At 42.9% G+C, this 24263-nt stretch overlaps 1 protein-coding gene across 2 annotated transcripts; it reads left to right on the top strand.

The window, feature by feature from the left end:
• The first annotated feature begins 3665 nt into the window (after positions 1 to 3665).
• On the top strand, positions 3666 to 21664 carry APH1B (aph-1B gamma-secretase subunit). Of its 2 annotated transcripts, XM_032765457.2 has the most exons (6): positions 3666 to 3778; positions 5155 to 5325; positions 7998 to 8071; positions 9411 to 9533; positions 20434 to 20561; positions 21130 to 21664. In XM_032765457.2, the coding sequence occupies exons 1-6, from the start codon at positions 3666 to 3668 to the stop codon at positions 21295 to 21297; spliced, it is 777 nt and encodes a 258-aa protein (XP_032621348.1). In that variant the 3' UTR covers positions 21298 to 21664. The 2 variants fall into 2 exon arrangements, with proteins under 2 accessions (XP_032621348.1, XP_032621349.1); XM_032765458.2 differs by lacking the exon at positions 9411 to 9533.
• Positions 21665 to 24263: the final 2599 nt, after the last annotated feature.

Below are 24263 nucleotides of genomic sequence, written 5' to 3'. Positions count from 1 at the left end.
GAACTTCTATTTAGACAGAACAAGAGCTTTCAGAAAATCTCCAAGACTCTCTTCCTTTCCATTGCAGATAGATCAAAAGGTATAGCAATTTCAGCTCAAAAGCTCTCCAAATGGGTCTCAAACTGTATCAAGCTCTGTTACCAGATGCATAATGTAGCACCCCAGTCTTCAGTATGTATGCACTCTGAGAGATTGGGGTCTCCTTTCCATCACCTTCTCCAAAGATATCCCAATATCAGAAATCTGCAGAGCAGCTATTTGGTCATCTGCCAATACCTTTGCAGAACATTATGCCATCCTCAGGGACTTGGCTACAGATACCAGATTTGGAGTTGGTGCTATCATCTATAACAGACTTGACTCTGAAGCCCCAGCCTCCAGTGGTGGGCACTGCTCAAAAGTCACCTACAGGGATGCACCCATAGGGACACTATTTGAAGAAAAAGAAGTTACTCACCTTGTGCAGTGACAATGGTTCTTTGAGATGTGTCCCTATGGGTGCTCCAGGACCCCGCTACTTCAGAATTCTAGTAGTTGACGCTGCGGTAGAGAAGGAACTGAGGAAGGATTGCCTGTGGGTGCTGGCTAGCCTCATGACAGGTGGGAGCAGTGTGTGCATTAATGGTCAATACAGACTGACTAAAGTTCTCCAATCAGCAGCGCAGGGACACATACACACCAATGGTGGAGTACCCATAGGGGGACATATCTTGAAGAAACATCATTACCGCTCAAGGTAATTTCTTATGTGAAAACTCTCCAGTTTTTATAATTAGATAAATTTTTTGGAAAGCGCCCCCCCCCTTATTTATTTTCCCACTGTGGTTTAAACACTCTGTAGGGCTCTTGTATACAGTGTTGACATTCAATTTCTAAACACTATTTATACCATAATGAATAACTATCATTAAGAAACCAGAAAAATAAATGGAGCTCTTTTGCAAGACCAGTTTGAATAAAGTTGTTTATCTACTAGCCATGTGTAGAGGTTGGTGAAGGAACATGGAATTGCAACCACTAAAAGTTACTGCTGTATGCTATACTTAGAGTTTACTTTTCAACCTTCTGCTATGATACTCCACATATTAATTTCCTTTCTAAAAAAAATTTGGCATATCCTCAGTGGAGGACACATCTGTGTTAAGTTGCCAGAGATGACTGTACACATACAGAACTCCTCCAAGCATAATAAATGTAAAATTACCATAACATGCTTATGTTAAAACAATGAATCCCAGTTGCATTGAAATGTATAGTTCTTTTTTAGCTGGCTCTTTATAAAACTAGTTTAATAGATTTGCTTAGCATATCGCTTTAAGTGGGATGTAATCAACTACTCTGGTCACTTAAAGTTTTCTCTCTTGTATTTCAGAGTGGTAGCCATGTTAGTCTGTGTCAGTAAAAAGAACAGGAGTACTTGTGACACCTTAGAGACTAACACATTTATTTGAGCATAAACTTTTGTGGGCTAAAACCCACTTCATCTGATGCATGAAGTGGAAAATACAGGAGGAAAATATATATACATAGAGGACATGAAAAAAATGGGTGTTGCTATACTAACTATAACGAGAGTAATCAGTTAAGGTGGGCTATTATCAGCAGGAGAAAAAAAAACTTTTGTAATGATAATCGGGGGGGAACTTAGCATGGGGAAATAGGTTTTACTTTGTGTAATGACTCAGCCACTCCCAGTCTTTATTCAAGCCTAATTTAATGGTGCCCAGTTTGCAAATTAATTCCAATTCTGCAGTTTTTCGTTGTAGTCTGTTTCTGAAGTTTTTTTTGTTGGAGTATTGTGACTTTGAGGTCTGTAATCGAGTGACCAGGAGGTTGAAGAGTTCTCTTGACTGGTTTTTGAATGTCTCTACGCAAAAGAATAAATGGACATGAATCAGATGTCAAGGATTATAAAATTCATCATATAGCTATTAGTGATTTGTCAGGGATTGTTGTTCTAAAATCTTAGTCAATAACAAAGAAGCCATAGTTCTAATTTAAGTGAACACATAGCAAAGTGTGAAATTTCAAGTACTCTCTTCTTCCACCTACTTCACTCCAAACCATCTTAACACACTTTAAATTCTTCATGCTGTAGATCTTTAATCTGAGGCACTAAAGACAATCTTGCCCCTTACTTAAGTCTCCTTCAAACTTTAAAAGAGGAGGTTGAATATTGTGTCTTTTAGGTACCCCTTCTATTGCTGTACGCCTTTTCAGTGGGAGGAATGGTACCAAACAACTTGTAAAATAGGGAAACTTAGCTGACAAGAAAAATGGATTAAACTCGAACTTGGCCCTATGGGGCCCGTGCTGGAGAACTTCACTTCATGAACGGGAAACAACTGAAACATTCTTGGCGGAAGACTGAGGAGTAAAAAGGTGTGCTTGTGAAAAAGCATTCCCTTAATCAGAGAAAAAAGTATCTCTTCCCCTCATTTGGGGGGTATATGTCATATGGCTTATAGTCTGAGTACTTCAGGATCCTTGACAGCTCTTGAAGTTGCAAGCAGATAGTGTGGCTATAAGTGCTTTTTTAGGGGGTGACACAAAGATTGTAATGATTCCCCTTATGGTTTTGTGCTCTGTGTTCACTTCTAGCCTAGATCATTTAAGGTACTGTAATTAGGGCTACAGTACGCAGAACAGAGGTTCTCATATTTGGGATTAAGACTCTTCAGGGGGTTATGAGGTTATTACTGGGGGAAGGGGGCGAACTGTCAGCCTCCACCCTGAAGCATGCTTTGCCTCCAGCATTTATAATGGTGTTAAATATATTTAAAAAGTGTTTTTAATTTCGGGGGTGAGGGCGGGGTGTCACACTCAGAGGCTTGCTATCTGAAAGGAGTCAGCGCTACAAAAGTTTGAGAACCACTGACATAGAAGCTGTAGGGGGGTAGAGAATGCCTATGTATAAGTGGATATGTGATGCCAGCCCTAAGAAACATGCTCCAGGCCATGCAATGTATTGTATGGACTGTGAAGTCCTGCAGTGTGATGTCCTAGCGCCCTGTGAGACTATTTATCTCTTCTGTAAAGCCAAAGATGTGTTCTTGTTCATTGTACTTAAATGTTTAACCAAGAAGTAGTATGATTTGGAAAGCATGATTTCAGGAAGTGGCTAGAGGAAGACTGTAAGAGGAGAGAAATTTTTGTCCCTGCTGGAGGTCATCCACCTGCACCTAGTGACCATCTTACCTAGTAAACAAAACCACTGTTCTTCAGGACTTAGTGAGCTGGCCCTGTGGGCTTTACAGCGAGCAGCTTGCTGGGAAGGGGGTTGGGATCGCTCCTACTGTCAACAGACTATTGCAGGAGCTGGTGGGTGCTAAGCTTACAGCACCTCAAGTCAGGAGCGGTGAGGACTGTAACAGAAAGGGCTAGTCCAGCCCCCCTGCTTCAGCCTGACGTGTGACTCCAGTTACACAGCCAGAGCTTGTGTCAAGTCCTCAGGCTCGCCCTGACCCCGCCCCACGTGCGCGTCTCCCACCTCCCCCTGCTAGCCCTGGTCCCACCAACAGGGCTGTGGGCTTGGGGAGAATGCGCTGCTCTGAGGAGCCAGCGGGAGGCTGAGGCCCTGGTTTGGGCTCCCGCCCAGCAGAGGGCAGTGGCAGCGGTGGGCTTTGGGTGGGGGCGTGTCCGGGTCTGGGCCAGGTTCCTCCGCCATGACCACGGCCGTGTTCATTGGGTGCAGCTTCATCGCCTTTGGGCCGGTACTGGCCCTGTGCGTCTGCACCATCGCCGCCGAACCACTGTCCCTTGTCTTCCTCATCACTGGGTGGGGCGGGGCCGGGCCGGGCCGGGGAGCGACACCTGCCTGGGCCTCCTGAGACTGCTTGGCGGTCATGCAGCATCTGTGCAGGGGCAGGTGAGGAGGACCCCCTAGGTGCGCCCCCCCAGGTGTCAGCCCGTTCCCCCCTTGGTGGGAGGAATCCCCAGTCCCCTCACTCTGGGTGTCAGCCTCCCTCTGAAGGGAGATACCCCCAGACAGTCCTCAGCAAGGGGGCTACCCGTCCTCTGCCGTCGATGGTAGAAGCCCCCGACTTCAGCCCATGGCATGAACCTCTCCTCCCACCTTCTGGCAGGAGAAGCCCCCAGACCCAGGTGTATTTGAGGTTATCAGCCTCCTGTTCCCCTAAAGGCAGAGAGAGGTTGCATCTCTGTAAAACAGCAGGACCCGCCCACCACCTGCAAAGGTCTGACACACACATCCCAGTTAGGGAGAAGATAGGTGTGTGGGAAACACCAGACTAGTAATAGGGCATGAGCCTCCCACCAACTCAGGGTGTTGTGTTTAGTGGCACATGTGGGAGACCCCAGCCCCCATTTCAGATGTGGGCAGCACTAGAGGACCAACCCTTATTAAAGGATCACATTCTCCAGTGATAGCCCCTAGTCATGTATAAACGAACCAGACAACAAGAGTAGGGGCTATTACTAGAGAATAAGGATTGGGGAAGGCGGGGGAGAGAGGGGGGTGAGTCTCCAGACAGTTGTGGCTCTAAATTGGGCAGACTCCTGGGTGCTCTCTCTAGACCACATAGCCATGATGACAACCCTGTGCTAACAAGAATTTGCTCCCAAAGGACAGGATTAAAACCACATTTAGCAGCCATTCCCAAGTGCTTTGGCTATGGTAGGAAACAGATGTCAGCAAAAATAGTTTTTAGCAACAGTGCCCCCATAACTCATATTGAAAATAACATAGCCCAGTCAAAACCTTTTCACTGTTGTCTCAGGAAACATGGTTGAGAATGGTCAGTTCACTTCCTGCAACAGTTCAGTTTCCTTGCGTAGTCAAGGCTCTCAAACTGTTTTCTGAAACCATTTTAATCACAGTATGCTCTGTCTACATGGGGGGTAAAACTGTTAGTCTAAGCTGTTTTTTAAATTAGTTTTTCAAATAATTTACAGTATTAGCATGGTAAATGGGGTTTGTGGGAGAGTATGTGTCTGCTTTGTCACCTACTTCAATACAGATCTTCCTTGTCAATGCATCTGCTGCATTGAGGAATCCCTTATTAGAGATTTTTAATCACAAGCTATGGAATCTTTATTTATTTATTTAGGTAATTGAATAGTATGGTAGTATGCATGATGGTTGTCTCCTCTCTCTCCTGCTTCCCCTTCCTTCCTATTTTTTTTAAACTCTAGAGGTTTCTTCTGGCTGGTCTCATTGCTGCTTTCTTCCCTTGTATGGTTCATTGCAGTGCAGATTGGTGGGAGCAACAATGCATCAGTAAAGAAAAATTTTCTCATCTTTGGAGTGGTGTTCTCCGTCCTGCTCCAGGAGGTCTTCCGATTTGCCTATTACAAACTGTTGAAGTAAGTTAAATGTTTCTGGTGACTCTTAGGCCTTGCCTACACTGCCACTTTATAGCGCTGCGACTTTCTCGCTGAGGGATGTGAAAAAACACACCCCTGAGCGCTGCAAGTTTCAGGGCTGTAAAGTGGCAGTGTAGATAGTGCACCTGATAGCTACTCCCCTGGTGAGGGTGCTGGTGCTATGACTACACATCCATGTTAAAATGCTGTTGTGGCAGCACTTTAACGTTGCTAGTGAAGACATACCCTTACTCTTTTGAGGCTTATACTGAATAGGTAGCCTGTAGTATGCCAGCACTCCTCTTACGGCCTCACCAGTTTCTGCATAACTGGGGATTTAATAAAAGTCCTTATGTTACAAAGAAAACTTTCTAAACGTGACTTGAAAATCAGGTTTGAAAATGTTGTATTATATGATGTATTTGTAGATTGCCATGTATTCGCAGGGGCAAAAGGAAATGCAGGCCTGTTATTTACTAGGCTGCACGTGGCAATAGACTGTATAGGTAAGGGATGCAAGGAGAGTATGGGTCACGATGCAAACTGCAGACACACACACAACTAAAATTATCAATCTAAATTTTATTGGATATTCAAGGGTCAAGCGAGCAGCAATATTAGATAGGGTTAATAAGCTTAAACCCACAATGACAAAATATTTGATAACATATATAACAAAGATGCGCATTTATAATAACGGATACTTAACAAATACAACCAACGCATAGACTGCAAACGTAGAGATCATGTTTGAAACGTAGCTGAGAGAGCTTGGAGGATAGCTCGTTACGGTACAGGTACTCAGGATTCGTTTCTTCCTCTCCTACATGCACGTGTCAGGCGACTAAATACTTACTTATACATACAGAAGTTCATAGGACGGCCAAACCTGTGTGTTTCGTTTCTGATTGGCACAAGCAAAGTTTACACCAAGTAGGGGAGCAGGTGCCAAAAAGTCTGGCTTCGCCCCCAAAAGGTGAGGTAATGCATATTGTTTTAGAATGCGTTCAACACTGAATGACAAAAGGAGAGGCCAGGGCAATACCAGTATGGCAAGTTCTACAGGATGCAGACAGGAACTCATCTTAACAGTATTCAGATAAAAATAACAGGCCTAATAGACACATTAATGTATGACTGTTTTCTCTCCTATAATAAGACTATCCTTGGGTATAGAAAGAACTAAAAAATAAATAACTTGGATCTCATCTGTCAAGGATCTCCATTAAAAAAAATTGATTGTTAATTAGAACAAACTCCAGTGTTTCAGCATTGTATTTTGACATTTTCGTGAATTATTGTCGTCCCCTGCTTGTGAGTTTTCCAGAATTTCTGATTCCTCACTGCTATATCAGTAATTTAGTTATCAAAAACTCAGATTAAATCTGTGATCCTATATCCCTAAGCAAAATGAAATCTGAGAAATATAGCATCTAGGAAAACGTTTTAAAATACAATGTTTTTATTTCTTTAAATTCCATCTAAGTCTGAATACAAAATTAATACAGGCTGGAAAACTGGGGGAACTGAGTAACAGTGTCATATGATGGCATTTTAGATCATGATAATTTACATCCTGTGGCTGTGAATGCTATAGAAACAGCAGTTGAGTGAACATGGCTGACACCAAGAACAACAGCTTATCTCACTGACCTCAATAAGGAATGCATTACATGATGATATAAGTGGCATCATTTCATGTGACACAAATGTTACTCTCCACTGCTACCATTTCTGCAAAAGAATCAGATATCAAATTCTTCTTTTACAAGTGTCATCACAATTTAGGTGTTGGCTAAAAATATTTACAAAATAATCAAGGTATCTGCTTTGGCAATTTTATTTAAAAAAACAGTGAATGGGGGTAGATAAACCAGAAGAAAATCTTTATTTTTGTTCTTGGCATCAAAATAATTGGTATAAACCCTGTAACAAGTTCTAACAAATTTTTCCAAATTTTATTTAACTAGTAAACTGAATTTTGCTTGGATAAAGGTTCTTCAGGTACTTGGCATTAATTTGAGGTTTTAACATGTGTAGACATGGGCACTGATCCTGCAAAGAATTAAGCGTGTGTTTAGCTTTATGCACTGTGAGCAGTCCCATTTAAGTTATTTAACTTAAGCATGTGAGTAAGTCTTTGCCAGATCAGGACCAAGATATAGTAACTGTTGGAGCTAAAACCCCCCATTAGGAATTCCACTGAACAGGTTGAAATGTTTGGCTTAAGTTTTTCCTGGGTCTGTTTATCCAGAACTAAAATATTATAGGAGGGGCTGGTAACACCATCTATTATGAAGGCTGCCCAACAATACTTGTTATAATATCCTGTTTTCAGTTGTGTATAACTTTTTCTGTCTTCATCCATATGGTCTGAAATTTTCCATGCTGGATGTCTACCACAGGGTGAATTTTTTAGAGGAAATTTCAGCCAAAATATTTCAGCCATTTCTGAGAATGGGACTACCAGAAAATAAGTTGTTTTGCCCATGTTGAAAAATTCTGATGACTTTTGCTTTGAAAAGCCTTCCCCCATCCTTTGCATATAAGTGGCTTTCTTGTTTCATTTAGACATTTAAAAATAAGATCTGACTAGTTTGTAGTAGCAAAGTTGAAAAATAGAACGTATGGACATTAAGGTATTACTTTTAAAAATATTGTCTTTATTTCAGAAAAGCTAATAAGGGCTTAATGACTGTGAGCCAGGAGGAAACCATACCCATCTCTGTCAGACAGTTGTCCTATGGCAAGCTGAAATGCAGTCAAAACTATTTAACTTGTACCCTAAATAGTCATGTTAGAAAAAAAAGTCATTTGTAAAATGTTATAGCCACAGAATAGTTAACTTTTGCATGCAGACTGTGTTTACTTGCTACTCCATTTTTATTTGTTTCACAAAGTCTTGTAGACTCCAACAGGCATGTAAAAACTTACTTTATAGATGTTCAGATTACGTAAGGCAAAAGGTATCAAAATAATTTTACCATTAACATCAAAAGGAAGTTGTTAATGAAAAGCACTACAATTGCTAAGAATTATTTTCTTAAATTCAGAGCCATTTTACAAGCATTGACTAATTCTTTCAAACGCTCCAGGAGCTAGGTAATTATTTTCATCCCTACTTCATAAATGGGACTATTTAAAAAAAAAAACCATGCCCAAGATCCTAGAGGCAATTACTGTGAGAATGAGGATTAGAATTCAGAAATTCCATGTTTTCAGTTCTCTGGTAATCTACTAGACCACACTGTTTCTCAAGATCTTTTTTTGAGCTCAGTTAATTTGTGTGAAGATGACCAGGGTTGTGCTGAAATATGAGATGCAGTAAAACTATGATTCTACTTTGTCATGAAGCATTATGTTAATTCTGTATATTTCTTTCAATAAAGTTCAGTCTCTATAGTTTGCAGAAATAAATATATTACCCTTTTTAAACCAATCATGTGGATTTAGCACTCCTGAAAGATAACATGTTAACAGCTCTGAAAAATGAAGTTCTCTCTCTATGGAAGAGATGTTATATAATAGAGGTAATATCAGTGCCCACATAACCCAGCCAGCATACCTCAGCCTTGATCTTCCAACATACTTCTTATCTTTTGAGGTGAGCTGGTGCTTCAGTCTCCAAGCCCGTTTTGTCCTTGTCTCTTCTAATAAAACTGCCATCAGTTGAGAGGAGACAATAATATCTGAGTTCTGATTCTAGCTCTGACATGGATTCACTCTATGGTCTTTGAAAAATCACTTAACCTCTCTCTCCCATTTCCATCTTGAGGCAATGGGAATAATTATATTTGTTCACTTCACAGCAGAATTGTGAGTGTTGGTTGATGTTCATAAAGCACTTGGAAGATGTAAAGTCCTCTGTAAGTTCTAAGTATTATTCTTCTCCTCTATCACAACCAAAGAATTAGTTGGTTTCCAATAAAAATATAATGTAGGAATGAAACGGAGAGATTCCTTAGAATTCTTTTGTCTTTGAATATGACTTCACTTATAAAATCTTGCCACCTGCAGGTAATGTGAGGATTTGTCTAAAGACTTGTAATTAGCCTCTTGTGTGTTTGTGTGTGTTCATTGCATAGTGTCTGGCCTGGGTTTTGGGATCATGAGTGGAATATTTTCTCTTGTGAATATCCTGACTGACTCCTTGGGACTAGGCTCAGCGGGTATTTATGGAGATTCTCCTCAGTACTTCCTGTCTTCTGGTAGGTAAATCTGTGCATGGGAGTGTGGCCTGGTGATTGTTGTGGGGGCTGTTGTGAAGACTGAATTTATTCAGTCATTTTTTCTGACAAGCTCCTAACATTTCCTGGTATAAGTGGCCCATGGAAAACTTTATTCAACCCATTATGAGGGCTCTGACTATACTGTGAGATATTTGTGTGTATCTTAGTATACATCTGAGTAAACATAATTTTCACTAAACAGTTATGTTAATTTTTGGCTCATGAAGCATAAGATTAATTAAGAATTCAGCTTTTTAAGAAATATTTTACTAGTTTTGCCTCTAGACATTTGGGGTCCCAACCACCAACTGATTGGAAGTCAATCTCCCATTGGTTAAACATCCAGCATTCGGTGTGTTATTTTTCTGCAACTTAAAATCTGTTGCAAATATTTAAATTTTGGTGTACTTTAAAAAAATTTGTTTCAGTGTAGTAAAATAGAGGTTGAAATGACATCAAATTATAAAGAATGTAAATCACTTGTCTTTATTTATGTATTTTCCTTTTCCTTTAAGGGTATTCCTCCCATAATGAAAGTCTAAAAGGACTATAACACAAATTAGGGCTTTGACACTGTTCTTTCTTATTTTACTATTTCTTTGAAGTCCGATCTGTTTGTCATTCTGATCTTGATCATTGCAAAACTAGAGTACCTCTTTAGGTAATGCAAAGCTAAGGAAAACACATTTTTCTGAATGAGGCTTGCTGGACACCTTGGGTGTTTATCTCAAGGTTGATATGTAAATCAGATCACCCAGATCTTGTATAAATAATACCCCTAGTAATATGAAAACATCAACTTTGAATTATTGCAGAAGAATAGAACAAGAGTAAGATAGATTTCCAAAATGTTATGTTTTGAAAAGCATATGTGCTTTACGTTATCCATGGTCTTTGGTAGTGTTTTCAAAAGAGATTGATTAGGAGATTCTTTCCTTTAGTGGATGCAAGCAGTGTACATTCATTAAAACTTGCCATCCTGTAAGGCAGACATTTAATCTAGAACTGAAATAAAATAAAAATTAAAGGACCATACTTCAGGCCAGACTGTTTAAACATATGCTCGTTGCTAGACTCTGGTAGAGAAAAATAAACTCTCTCTGCTGGTGTAATGGCTGGTAGAGAGAAACAGATTCTTTGTACAAGTTCAAAGGGGTACATTACAAATTGGTAGGAGAAATTAGGTTGTTTGACTGCAGCACTGACTGAGTTTGGCTAGGTCCTTGCCTCTGTTAGGGCCAAATATTGTTCTGCTTTGCAGAAATACCAACTCACTCATCTATTGTTTTCCTTAATGGCTTTTGATCTCTCCACCATAAAGCAGATTCTATAAGGGTCGCCAGGAAGGAAAACACTCCTGGCCCTGTTACGAAAGCATCAGTTATTCATAGAGGCATGAATAGTGGAGAAGCAGAGCAGAACTGTTGGACTATCACAAGGTTCGCCCATGAGTTTAAGGAATGTCCACTCATTCGTGAATAATTTTGGCAGTGTAGGACATGACAGGGTGAGAGGTACAATATGTTTGTTCAGATTTAACAAATTTTAAGTTGTCCCTATTTGTTAATTGCCTTACTTCCTAATTATTACCATTAATTTGAGTTGCCAGGGACTTGGGTTTGCTTGTTGAACATCACAGAACAATAAATTGTTCTTTTTGTGTATGCAGAAAGCAAAGAACCAGGCATAAAAATTTTAATGAAAAAGTTAGAAACATAAAGTCTTCATTTCAACACATTCCCTTATTCCCTCTCCCTTTCTTTGCATAGAGACTTACAAAAGGTAAAATGCTTACTTGAAATTCCCTTACACATGGCATGATATCTTGTTGAGAAATAAGTGGTTCAGTCACTTTGTGATAGATGTCTGTTGTTCAGTCCTTTTTCTTAAACCAACAACACAGAGAGTAGAGTAGCCCCCCACGTCCAAAAAGACAGCACTAGTCTCTGCTGGTTGTAGGTCCATTGCTGAAAGATCACAGAAAAAGTACACAAAATATGACCCAATTTTATTGATTCTGAATACCCCGTATCAGTGGTAGAAGCCTGTAGAAGATCTTGAGAAGAACAGTAGAAATGTGAATCCATAAATGTATAAAGTCAGTCTAGATCCTGACATATTTAAGAACACCGTATGTGTGTTATTGATTGTATAGAAAGCTCCATCATTTTAAAACATTTATATTTATGTTGAGGTAAGATGTGTCCAAAATTATGCACATTGTTTACAAAAACAGACAGTTGTGTAGCTAACTTCATTGGCTACAGTGTTACAATTAATCTCCTGATGCCTCTTTAATTAACTATTGTTGCCACTTTACAAAGTGTAAGTGTGTGTTTGGGTGTAGAGAGAGAGAATAAAGTGTCACTGCCCTTGACTTTTTCTTCAAAACAACCATTAGACCAGGGGTGGGCAAACTTTTTGGTCCAAGGGCCACATCTGGGTGAGAAAATTGTATGGAGGGCCAGGGCAGGGAGTTGGGGTATGGGAGGCGGTGTGGGGTACAGGAAGGGGCTTAGGGCAAGGGATTGGGCAGGCGAGAGGTGCGGGGTGTATGATGGGGCTCAGGGCAGGGGTGTGACTGGGGGAGGGGGCTCAGGGCAGGGGGGTGGTGCACGGGATGCAGCGGGGGCTCAGGGAAGGGGGTTGGTGCAGGAGGCGGTCGAGGTGCAGGCAGTGGCTTAGGGCAGGGGAGATTTGGGGCGGGTGTAGGAGGGGTTCAGGCTCCGGCCTGGAGCCGCTTACCTAAAAGCGGCTCCGGAGTGGCAGCATCGTGCACCGGGCCAGAGGCAGTCTCTTATACAATCCCTAGAGCAGGGGTAGGCAATCATTGCACGCATGCTGAAGTCGGCATGCAAGCTAATCTTCAGTGGGACCCACACTGACCAGGTCCATGGCCGCTGGTCCAGGGGCTCTGCATTTTAATTTAATTTTAAATGAAGCTCTTAAACATTTAAAAAAACTTATTTACTTTACATATAACATCGTTTAGTTATATATTATAGATTATAGAAAGAGGCCTTCTAAAAATGTCAAAATGTATTACTGGCACGTGAAACCTTAAATTAAAGTGGAAATAAATGAAACTCGGCACCCACTTCTAAAAGGTTGCCGACCCCTGCTCATAAGTAGATAGGTAAGGTAAAGGCGGTTAATTTTCTTTTGCCTGTAAAGGGGGAACAAGAGAACCAAACACCTGACCGAGGACCAATCAGAGAAAACTGATTGTTTAAAAGTCAGGGCGGAATTTGTATACTCGTGTCTTTGTTGTTTCCTCGGCTTATGAGTAAACAAGTTCTCTTCTTACTCCATCTTATCTCAAATATTCTACCAAAAGTCTGTGAGTACAAAGGAAACAAAGTAATTCGGCTATGAGGAGCTTTTGTGTTTATTTACAGATGTGGATTGTGGGCTTTGTTGCTTCCTCAGCTGTGAGGGACAAGCTATCTTGCTAATTCCATCTTCTCTCATTCTTATAAAGCAGTGAATACAAAACGGAAACAAAGTAAAATCGGCTATGATATGCTTTGCTTTGTACTTATTGTGTGTGATTGCTGGTCTATTTAAATTGGCTATTTTTTAATCAGACTGGGTTGTTCATATTTCTTTAAGTTGGAAGCCTGTATTTAATTTTATGCAAGTTATTATTCTGTATTTTCTCTTTTTCTGTATAAAGCTTTCTTTTCAAACTTGTGGAAGTTCTTTTTCTAGTAAGGCAGAGAAATTGAAACCTCTGTATCAGGTATCTGTCTCCCTCACGGGAAGGCAGGAACGGGGAAAGGCAAAGCAAAGCTGTTGTATTTTGCATCTCAATTCTCCGAGGAAAAAGAACGCTATCTCTTGGAAGCAGAGAACAGGTTATCTGGAGGGTCCCCCCAGGGGAGGGTTGGCGGACACCAGAAGAAGAAAAGGGGGGTCAGGCCCTATCAATTCCTGACCTGGTGGCAGCCTATCAGATCTAAGCTGGAGATTAAGCTTAGAGGACTTCATGCTAGTACCTTATATTTGAACGCTAAGGTTCAAATCGAGGAATATTACTATGACAACCCCTGCCCTAGAGGAAGTTCCAAACCTAAAGTCCCTACACTCTTTTTCTGAATAGCCCTATTTTAATATGAACATTTTCCAGCTGGCTGCTTAAGTGGTCAGAAAACAAAATATGAGAGTTTTTTTTGTCAAACAGTTCTGACACATTTTCTAAGCAGCTGTAAAACTCAGTATTGTAAATGGATCTACCTTAGTGCTTACCTGAATGATTGTTATTAGTAAGATGATGTGTTTCAAGTGACAAATAGTAAACTACTATGGTATTCAGCTGTTTCTTTAGCTAAACTCTTACAGTATGTGAGTCAGGAAAAATGTCATCATTATATAATCACGGATGTAGAGTTGTGGTATAACTTCTTTCATTTTTGCAGCCTGGCCAAGGTGAAGTGAGTTAGGGGAGTATTAAGACCACTTGATAGACATCAGAAATTAAGATATGGAGAATAAATTACTTGACCAAGGCCACACAGTAGGTCCGGGGCAGTTCTGGGTTAGGACTCAGGTAGTCCTTGAGCCCAGAAACAAGACTTCTGTAGGTGAATGTTACAAATCATCAGTAGTCCTTGGGAGTGGGTATAGTCTAATGGATAGGCCATTGGACTGAGAGTCAAGAGATGTGGATGTCATTCCCAGCTCTACCGGTGACCTTCAATGTGACCTTGGGCAAGCCACTTCCCGTTTCTGTACCTCTGTTTCTTCTTCAAGTGATTGCTCATGTGTATTCCCCAACAGGTGTGCGTGCTCGCCAAGTGCACTGGTGTGGAAGTTTTCCCCTAGCAGTACCCGTAGGGGAGCGTCTCAGTGACCCCTGGAGTGGCGCCTCTATAGCTCAGTGTAAGGTGCACTTTGTGCTCCCCCACACTCTCAGTTCCTTCTTGCCACCAGTGAAGGTGCTTTGGAACTGTTCTGCTCCAGATTGTCTGCAGCTTTCTTCTAGACCTCTTGTTCATTCATTGTAGTAGTACCTGTAGTTGAAGATTAGTTTAGTTTAGTGCGCCTGGGTCGGGGCTTGCTCCATGCCCCAAGTTGTGCGACACTTGAAGGCGGCTGATCCCAGTGAGTGATCTGTATGCGGACTGTTTACGCTGTCTGGGGGAAACCCATCTCAGCTATCACTGCGAGATTTGCAGGTCTTTCAAGCCTCGGACCAAGAGAGAAAGGGACATTAGGCTCTGGGCTATCCTGATGGAGTTGGCGTTGACCCCGACTCTGGTGCGCCGCTCCAAGTCGGCACCAGGTGCTGCGATGTCGGTGCGCGGCGACCCCTTGGTGCCATCTACCCATTGGCACCACTCCCCGTTTGCGGGGCATGCCAAGAAGGCTAAGAAGAGGCCTTTGCCATGGCAGCACCGGAGCAAGACTGGGGAAGAGGCTGGACCCATGTTGGGCAGTCCTTGGTCCCCATCGGCCTACAGGCCTCCAACTCAGGTTGAGTGGAGTAGCCCGGCCCAGTCGGAGCAGGCTTCCCTGGATGTCCGGATGCCCTCCACGCTAGAGGCCCTGCAAGCGGCTCGGGACATTATGTCCCTGCCGGTACCAGGGGCACCACCAACACTGGGTCCCCAGTCCAGAGGCAAGCCACTGCGGGGATCTCCGCAGTTGCCCCCTGCTTGGTACCGTTTGCGGTTGAGGGAATCTTCCCGACGCCGTTCGCCACTCAGCAACCACCCCATGCGTAGTTCACACTGGTCACTGTCGACCCCCACCAGGTGGTCTGGCTGGGTTCTGACTAACAAGGGTTCCAGGCACCGCTCTGTCTTGAGGAGCAGGCCCCGTCGAGACCGAGACAGATGGCACCGAAGGTCCTCATCTCCAAGGGGCTACCGTAGCCAGTCGCAACATGAACGTAGACACTGTTCCTGTTCATTGTCTTGGTACACAACCCCACCACGGCACCGCTTCCGCAGTCCTGGGCATCGATCACGGGCACCTTGCCGTAGCAAATCCTCCCGCCGGAGCCGATCGCGGAGCAGCTGCTACTGGCGGTACCATTCCTCCACATCAGGATCATGGTCTCCTGTTTGGCACCGTTCCCGCTGCTGCCGCTTCCCCCAGTCCAGGCACAGGGACAGGTTGTACACCAGCCTGGCCTTCCTTTGTAGCCGTTAATCGATGGGATAGGCCAGTCAGGCTGAACAGCCTGCTGTGCTGGTGCCACAGCAGGTGCAGTGGTACCAGGCTCCTTGGCTGGCACCATGGTACCAATGGGCACTGTGGTTCCCGACGCAGGGGGGGCTTGGTTGGTGGCCGGAGCCTCAGAACAGCTGTCAGCCTCCCTTTCCCAGCCTCCTAGAAAGGAGTCAATGGGACATGCACTTTTGGTTCAGTGCTTGGAGGGCGACCAAGTGGTGGGACCCCCAGTACTGGGGGGGTACGCAGAGTACTGCGCCCACCTCCTCACACTCCCCTGATGATGCGATTACGGCCCCTCCTCCCTCTGTCCTACAGGAGGACTCTAAAGCCCAGCAGGAACTATTGAAAAGGGTGGCATCAAGCCTCAACCTTCAGGCTGAGTAGGTGGAGGAAACCTCTGACTCCCTCTTCAATGTCCTATCGGCCTCAGGGCAGGATGTCTCTCCCACTCCATGAAAGTGTGGCAAAAATTTCAAACACCTTGTGGCAAACCCCAACTTCTTTGCCCTCAATCTCTAAGAGGGCTGAACAGAAGTACTTTGTGCCCGCCAAGGGGCATGAATACCTGTACACCTACTCTGTCCCCAACTCCCTGGTGATCAATTCAGTCAACCACAGGGAGCGGCAGGGCCAATCAGCCCTGACTCCGAAAAATAAAGACTTAAGGAGGCTGGACTTATTTGGGAAAAAGGTTTATTCATCCTCGAGTTTCCAGTTAAGGGTGGCAAACCATCAGGCTTTCCTGGGTTAGTATGAGTTAAATCTGTGGGGCTCTCTTCTCAAATTTGAGGACTTCCTCCAGGAGTGTGACAGGAAGGAGTTCAAAGCTCTGGTGGGGGAGGGTACAGTGGCTGCCCTGGCAACCCTGCAGGCAGCCTCGGATGTGGCAGATACAGCTGCATGGTCCATGGCCTCCGCAGCATGCAAGAGGAGGGCGTCATGGCTCCTGCTATCTGGAGTGTCCAGTGAGATGCAGAACTCCTTGCAGGACCTCCCATTTGATGGCAAGGCCCTGTTTTTGGAACAGATGGACGTGAAGCTGCATGGCCTGAAAGATTCCCGCACTACACTTAAGACCCTTGGCGTCTATGTTCTGGCTCCGGCTAGACCTAAGTTTAAGCCTCAGTAGGCTCCCACCCAGACCAGCCACTCTAAATACAAGTGCCGTTATAAAAATCACAGGACTATAAGAAATGCCCACAGAGGCAGTCCCGGTCTGCCCGGAAGCCTGAGTCCTCCAAGGGTAAACAGGCGGGGATCCAACAGCAATAAAACTTCCCTTCTCCAACCAGTTTTGAGCTTTTCTCCTGGAGTGGTCATGGCTGACCTTGGACTGATGGGTCCTCAACACCATCTTCCGAGGCTACACCCTCCAATTTATCTCTAACCCGCCCAACCACCCTTCACCCCGCCCCTCCTGGAGGACTTGTCTCACAAGGCTCTGCTCGAGCAGGAGGTGGGGTGGCTCCTTGGCTTAGGAGTGGTGGAAGTGGTGCCAGTGGAATTCAAACGCAAGAGGTACTACTCCCACTATTTCCTTATCCCGAAGGCCAAAGCGGGGCTCAGGCCCATCCTGGACCTGCAAGGCCTGAACGAGTACTTGGTAAAGCTCAAGTTTCTCATGGTCTCTCTGGCCTCCATCATCCTCTCCATCATCCCCTGGATTTTTGGAACTGGTAAGTCACCCTCGATCTGCAGGACGTGTACTTCCACATCTATATATTCGAGGGGCACAGGCGCTTCCTCTGTTTCATGGCTATACAGAAGCACTACCAATTTACAGTCCTCCTGTTTGGCCTGTCCACTGCTCCCAGGATATTCACAAAGTGCATATCTGTGGTGGCGGCGTACCTCAGATGTCGTGGGGGCCAGATCTTCTTCCTCTATCTGGATGACTGACTAGAAACAGAAAACAAAATACGATACGTTTTTTTATGTGCTTAATTTTGGACACATCTTACCTCAACATGAATATAAATGTTTAAAAACGATGGAGCTTTCTATACAATGAATAACACACACATGGTGTTCTTAAATATATCAGAATCTAGACTGACTTTATACATTTATGGATTCACATTTCTACTGTTCTTCCCAAGACCTTCTACAGGCTTCTACCACTGATACGGGGTATTCAGAATCAATAAAATTGGGTCATATTTTGTGTACTTTTTCTGTGATCTTTCAGCAATGGACCTGCAACCAGCAGAGACTAGTGCTGCCTTTGGGGGGGCTGGGGGGGCTCCTCTCCCCTCTCTCTGCGTTCTGTTGGTTTAAGAAAAAGGACTGAACAACAGACACCTATGGATGAAATGCCCTTTTTTATTTACTCCTTCCTATAGCTCTCGTATTCATGGCTTTGCATGTCCTAAAAGCGATCTAAACTAGGCAACCTGGACTCTTTTGTACCTTTCCATTTTAAGTAGTACATTCAAGAGGTAACATTTAAAACAAAGATTTATTTTCACCTTTTTATACACAAATATGAGCAAAGTCTGTAAAAAAAAAATATACTAGAGGACTTTGAAATTTAACAAATATACATGACCCACAAACCTAACGCTAACTATTGTAGGTTCTCTCAAAATATTTAACAATAACTCCTCTTGATACCTATATCAGTTTGCTTTTTGTGCATGCAGTAACTTGGATCAAATCAATGGACTCCTCTGGGGTAAGATCTTTCCCAGTTCTCCTTATTTGGGCTGTAAAGAGAGGCTTTATTCCTCTCTGGTTCAAGTTCAAAACACAGCTAACTCTCTTCTTTCTTCACTAGCTCATTCCCATTTGAGTTACCTTCCCTGAAAGGAAACTGTAAGCATGGTGTGCTCCTAAAGGAACATATGTGATGTTTCTAATCCTTTGAAAACCAGAACTGTTACGTCATCCAATTATATAACTGCCTAGTTGACATGTTTGATTCCCTTGTTTTCAAGCCACCTCTATGCTACCTTATTGTTTATCAGGAAAAAATAGTGTTCTCTGCATTTAACAAACATTCATGTTAACAAAGTGAAATTTCAGTATAGTGTGTTGTCTTGCAGTAGGTACCAGACATCCTGCACCTGCCTGCGCTATTCCTGGCATTTGAACATTTTCATCTTAAAGTGGCATATGACTGTCCATCATATTACTGATTTTTTTTTTGTGGTGCCTGGGGGGGAAACGTGGGATGTTTTTGTGTAGTTTGTGTATTACTGTATTTGGTTTTACTTGTGTTTTAATTAAATCACAGGGTATCCAAAAATTGTCCTTGTCTGTTTACTTGACTGAGTTGGGAATTAACACTGGTACCTGATGTCTTGTTTGATTTTCCTTTAATGGTGCCAGTTACATAGCACTTTTTATAAAGTCTTAATCTTGAGAATATTTAAAAATGGCTTCCTTTTAAAGGGGTGTTGCCACGTGGATTATGCCTGAAGTTTACATTTTCTAAAAATATAGAGAAATTTATACTATGTGGTTATTTAAAAAAAACCCCAAAGCTTAAATACTATAAAGCAAAAGAGTTATTTGCATTTAAATTATTCCTCTGCAGTTTGGCCATACAAACCTTGCAGCATTTGCCCCCATATAATTATGGCCCAAGCTATGTGAAATGCAGAAATAAACAGCAATAATTGTAAGAAGTAAATTTGATTTTTAAAAATAGTAATTGGACCAGAGCATGTGGGAATGAGTGTAGAGCTCACCAGTTAGGGTGCTCACCTGGAAATGGAGACCCAGGTTCCAGTCCCCCCACTCCATTGACTATTTAAATTATTTTTATGCGATGGAACAGTTTCAACAGGAGAGAGTGAGAGAGCTCTGCCCAGAATACCCCATACCCCAATGATTAGGACACTCTCCTAAGAGGTGAGACACTCCAGTTCAAACCACTTCTCCACATCAGGCACAGAGGGGAATTGAGGTGCACAATAGTTACCTAAGTGCCTAGACTGAGGCAGTTGTGCTCAGTGGCAGAAACTTAGGCACCCAAGGTTCTTTCATGGTGGAAATTTAGATGCCTACCAACTTTAGGCACCTACAGAGCTAGGCAGCAGCTGAGCAGACATTTGGGGGATCTCGGTGGCATATGAATGTTGGATTGAGGTGCCTACATTGTCAGTTAGGTGCCTAGGTTCTTTTGTAGACCTAGCCCTTAGTTCCTTTCTCCTTTTTGCTGTACAATACTAGAAAGCAGGATTTTCTTTCTTTCAATTAATTTTGAAGTTTAAAACCCATTTATTTATTTTTTGTCTTTGCTTTAGGATATAAATGTTTTTTCAGGTTATAAATATGACTTTTACCCACTTTCCTACCTCTTCCAAAATATGGATTTGAAATCCTCTGCTGGAAGACAAGGGAAACAATCCCTATTTCTTACGGATAGTGAAGGAGGAGCAGTAGATCCAATCAGTTGTGTGAATAGTTTTGTTATGATGTTGTATAAGTCCTGGGATAAGCACATCAGAACCAATCATTTAGGTAAAAATGTATGTGTTATTGGCTGCCTAGCTATATTACATTTACAGCTCTTGCTAACGTGTGTGCAAAATACATGGAGTTTTGTGTTCTCTTGTGTAGACTGTTGTCCAGGTATTAATGGATACTCATACTACAAGTTTGAATCAGAGGTTGTGTGGATGAATGGAAACTATGTGTGTTTGTACATTAATGTCTTATCAGTAATGAGGACTAAGGATATACTGTCTTTCAGCGTTCATGACTTTGGCCATTGTTCCGCTGCACGTTTTTTGGGGCATTGTATTTTTTGATGCTTGTGAAAAGAAGAAGTGGTGGGCACCGGCACTAGTCATCCTGAGCCATTTGCTGGTATCAGGTCTGGTGAGTTCACCTATTGTGATATATTCTTAAAGTCTGCTAGACTGATATGAGGGTAGGGGAAGAAGTGAATACATTTCTGATTAGGGCTGCTGATCATGGCTTTAATAATCAAACAAAAGTGCTAATTAATGAATTATTTGTAGGGTGAAAGCCAAACAAGTGTTTTCACTCAAGCAATTGTTCGTCTGATTCTAAATATCCAATAACTTTCCAGTTAGGGGATATATTTGTCCTTTGCATTATTTGCCTACCCCATCCTTCTTAAGTGGTCTTTTGTAAGTATTTTTGGTACAAAATAATCTGGGGCCACAAGATGCACAGCAGCTAACTGTTGAAATGCAGCAACATTTGCAATGAAGAGCTTCAGTTAGAGCACTGCCAAATGCAGAATTTTGGCCGAGATACTTGGCAAACTCTTGATGTCTTAAAAATTATCCCCCTGGCTTGTTAGTATCCAGGCAGAGTAGGCAGCCTGGATTTCTAAAATCTCATCTGATGAAAAGAACTTTGGATGTTAATTTAATTGTTGCTGTTCAACTGAACTATGATTTTTCTTTTCCTTTTGCAGACCTTCCTGAATCCTCAGTATGACGGCAGCCTAGTGCCATCTTATATTATCATGATGCTTATGGGTACCTGGGCTTTCTTCACTGCTGGTGGCTCCCTTAGAAATCTGAAACTGTGTCTGATGTGCAGAGACAAGGACTTCCTTCTAGCCAACCAGCATCCCAGATAACCTCTAAGCATCTGGATTTTACCCATCCATCTCTCTACATGTACTTTCACTAAACAGCTGGTGCCTTCTTGACCTTTCTTGAATGCTAAGTTGAGCTATATATTTACTCCTGTGTGACTTGGCTTCTTTCAGGCAGCTGTCTGAACTGCATATGTAAGTGAAATCTCCTTAAGAGTACCCAAAAATTAAACAGTTTACATGTTAGCTGCTGCTTTATGCACTAAGTTTGGGCTGAGTTAATAGAACAAATGAACACATATCAAACATGGATAGACTAGATTTAAAACTAAAAGGCTATCTGCTAACTTCAGTTGTGAATTACACATCCACTTTGCTATGGAATTAATAAAGATAACATTTTATTGTGCCACAATGAACTTCTCAATGCAATAATGAAAAAACACAATTTTCCGATGGTGTTTTAGCCAAAGTTAAGATGTTTCCTATTTTAAAAAGCTATAATATTTAATAGTTAGGCTTTTTGAATTGTTAAAATATGTTTTAGAGCATAGGGCAATAACTTCTCTGTGTAAATATTAGAAATATCCCTTCAGGACTACGTTGTTTGTATAGTAGAGATGACACACAAAGGACTATAACTTTTTCTGACTCCTGAAAATGTACTCAGGGTATGTCTACACTACAAAATTAGGTCGATTTTATTTAAGTTGACACTGAGCCTCCGTTTTAAGCAAGTCGATTCTGTGTGCCCCACTATGCACATTGTGTCAATGGAGCGCATCCTCTCTAGCAGGGCTTGCATCGATTCATGGAGTGCTGCACTGTGGGTAGCTATCCCATGGTGCATGGAGCCGAATGGAATGTTGGGTTGGGCTTGCAGTGCCTCATGGGACCAAAACATTTGCACAGGTGGTTATGGGAACATGGCATTAGCCTCCCATGACGCACTTACCTCCCTCCCTGAAATTAATGGCAAACAAATCAAACCTTTTTTCCTAAGCCTGAGTTACCTGTGCAGATACCATAGCACTGAAAGCATGGACCCCACAGAGCTGTACACTGTTGTGAGTATTACAAACACTTCATGCCTTATCCTGCAGTATTTGCTCAGCCAAAGCAGGAGTCACCATGCAGAACAACGTGATGTCACTCAAGCAGCCCTGCTTGAAGCCATGGAATGGAGGAATTCGCAGCTGCTGGTGACAGTTGTGTATCACCTTGACACGGTGGAGTGCTGCTTCTGGGCCCGGGAAACAAGCACTAACTGGTGGGACCACATAGTTGTGCAGCTATGGGATGATGAGCAGTGGCTGGAAAACTTTTGAATGTGCAAGGCCACTTTCATGGAACTGTACGAAGAGCTTTCCCCAGCCCTGAAGTGCAGTGATACTAAAATGAGAGCTGATCTGACAGTTGAGAAGGGAGTGGCGATAGCTCTGTGGAAACTTGCAACATCAGACTGCTACCAGTCAATGGGGAATCAATTTGGAGTGGGTAAATCTACTATGGGGTCTGTTGTGATCCAAGTTGCCAGGGCAATCAATAGATTTCTGCTAAGAAGGGTAGCGACTCTGGAAAATGTGCAGGACGTAGTGGATGGTTTTGCCACGATGGGGTTCCCTAACTGCGGTGGGGCAATAGGGATATGCATTCCATCTATCTTGGCACCACCTTGCCAAAGAGTACGTAAATCGAAAGGTGTACTTCTCAATGGTGTTGCAAGCACCGGTGCATCACAGGGGCCATTTCACCGACATCAACGTGGGATGGTAGGAAAAGGTGCATGATGTGTGCATCTTTAGGAACTCTGCTCTGTTCAGAAAGCTGCAAGCAGAAACTTTCTTTCCAGACTGCAAAACAACCATTGGTAATGTTAAAATGCCAATCATGATCCTGGGAGACCCAGCCTACCCCTTGCTCCCATGTCTCATGAAGTTGTACACAGGCAGCCTAGACAGTAGTAAGGAGTGGTTCAACCATAGGCTGAGCAAGTGCAGAATGGTGGTGGAATGTGCTTTTGGACGTTTAAAAGCCCACTGGCGAAGTTTACTTACTAGGTTAGACCTCAGTGAAAGGAATTTCCCCATTGTTGCTGTGTGCTCCATAATATCTGTGAAACAAAGGGAGGAAAGTTTCTGACAAGATGGTGGGTGGAGGCAGATCATTTGGCAGCCAGTTTTGAGCAGTCAGACACCAGGGCAATAAGGAGAGCACATTGAGGCGCACTGCATCTCCGTGAGGCTTTGAAAACTAGTTTCATCAATGACCCACAGTAATGTAACACTCAATGTTGTTACTTACCTAGCTGTCCCCTTCATTGCATGTACTCCCCTGTAAATTACAACCGTGTTACCCGCTGTGTGCTTAATGAATAAAGAGCCTTTTCTCCTCAATCCATTGATTTTTATTATGCTCACAAACACTGAGAGACAGCAAGAAAAGTAAGATAACCTGGGGCAAAAGGGCTGATAACATGGGGGTGGGGGGAGAAACAAGGACAGCTTGCTTACATTTGCACTGCAATAACAATCAAAAGTGTGGGAATGGGCACCTTCTGCTCCTTGTACCCTCCCCTGGAGTTGAGTGCAAGGGATATTTGGAACTTGGTGAAGACGGCAGCAGGTTCACCATAGGCTGCAGCAGGATTCTAGCATTCAGCTGCCTTTCTTGAACCTCAGACAGACGCCTCAACATGTCTGTTTGCTCTCTCATAATCCACACCATCTCGTCCTGCATGTCACGTCTATCTTCCCTGCATGCTCTTCTGTCCTGATGGTCATTGTGCAGGCTTTCCAACAGTGCAGTCCTCCATGCGCTGAGCTCTGTTTTGTCACTCTCAGAGCTCAGAGCTCATTAACTCATTGAACTTGTCTCCCAAGTCTTCTTTTTTCATCTTCTAATTTGGGAAAGTTTGTCCCAGCGTGGAGGATGCGCTTACAGACAAGGTTTCAGCTGCAAAGAATACAAAGCACAGGGGTTGCATTGACGGTGCATACATTGTTTCT

The sequence above is a fragment of the Chelonoidis abingdonii genome, chromosome 9 (assembly GCF_003597395.2).
Source record: "Chelonoidis abingdonii isolate Lonesome George chromosome 9, CheloAbing_2.0, whole genome shotgun sequence".
NCBI classification, from domain to species: domain Eukaryota; kingdom Metazoa; phylum Chordata; order Testudines; family Testudinidae; genus Chelonoidis; species Chelonoidis abingdonii.
The sequence above is the reverse complement of the archived record's forward strand: the minus strand, read 5'-3'. Positions and strand labels throughout refer to the sequence as shown.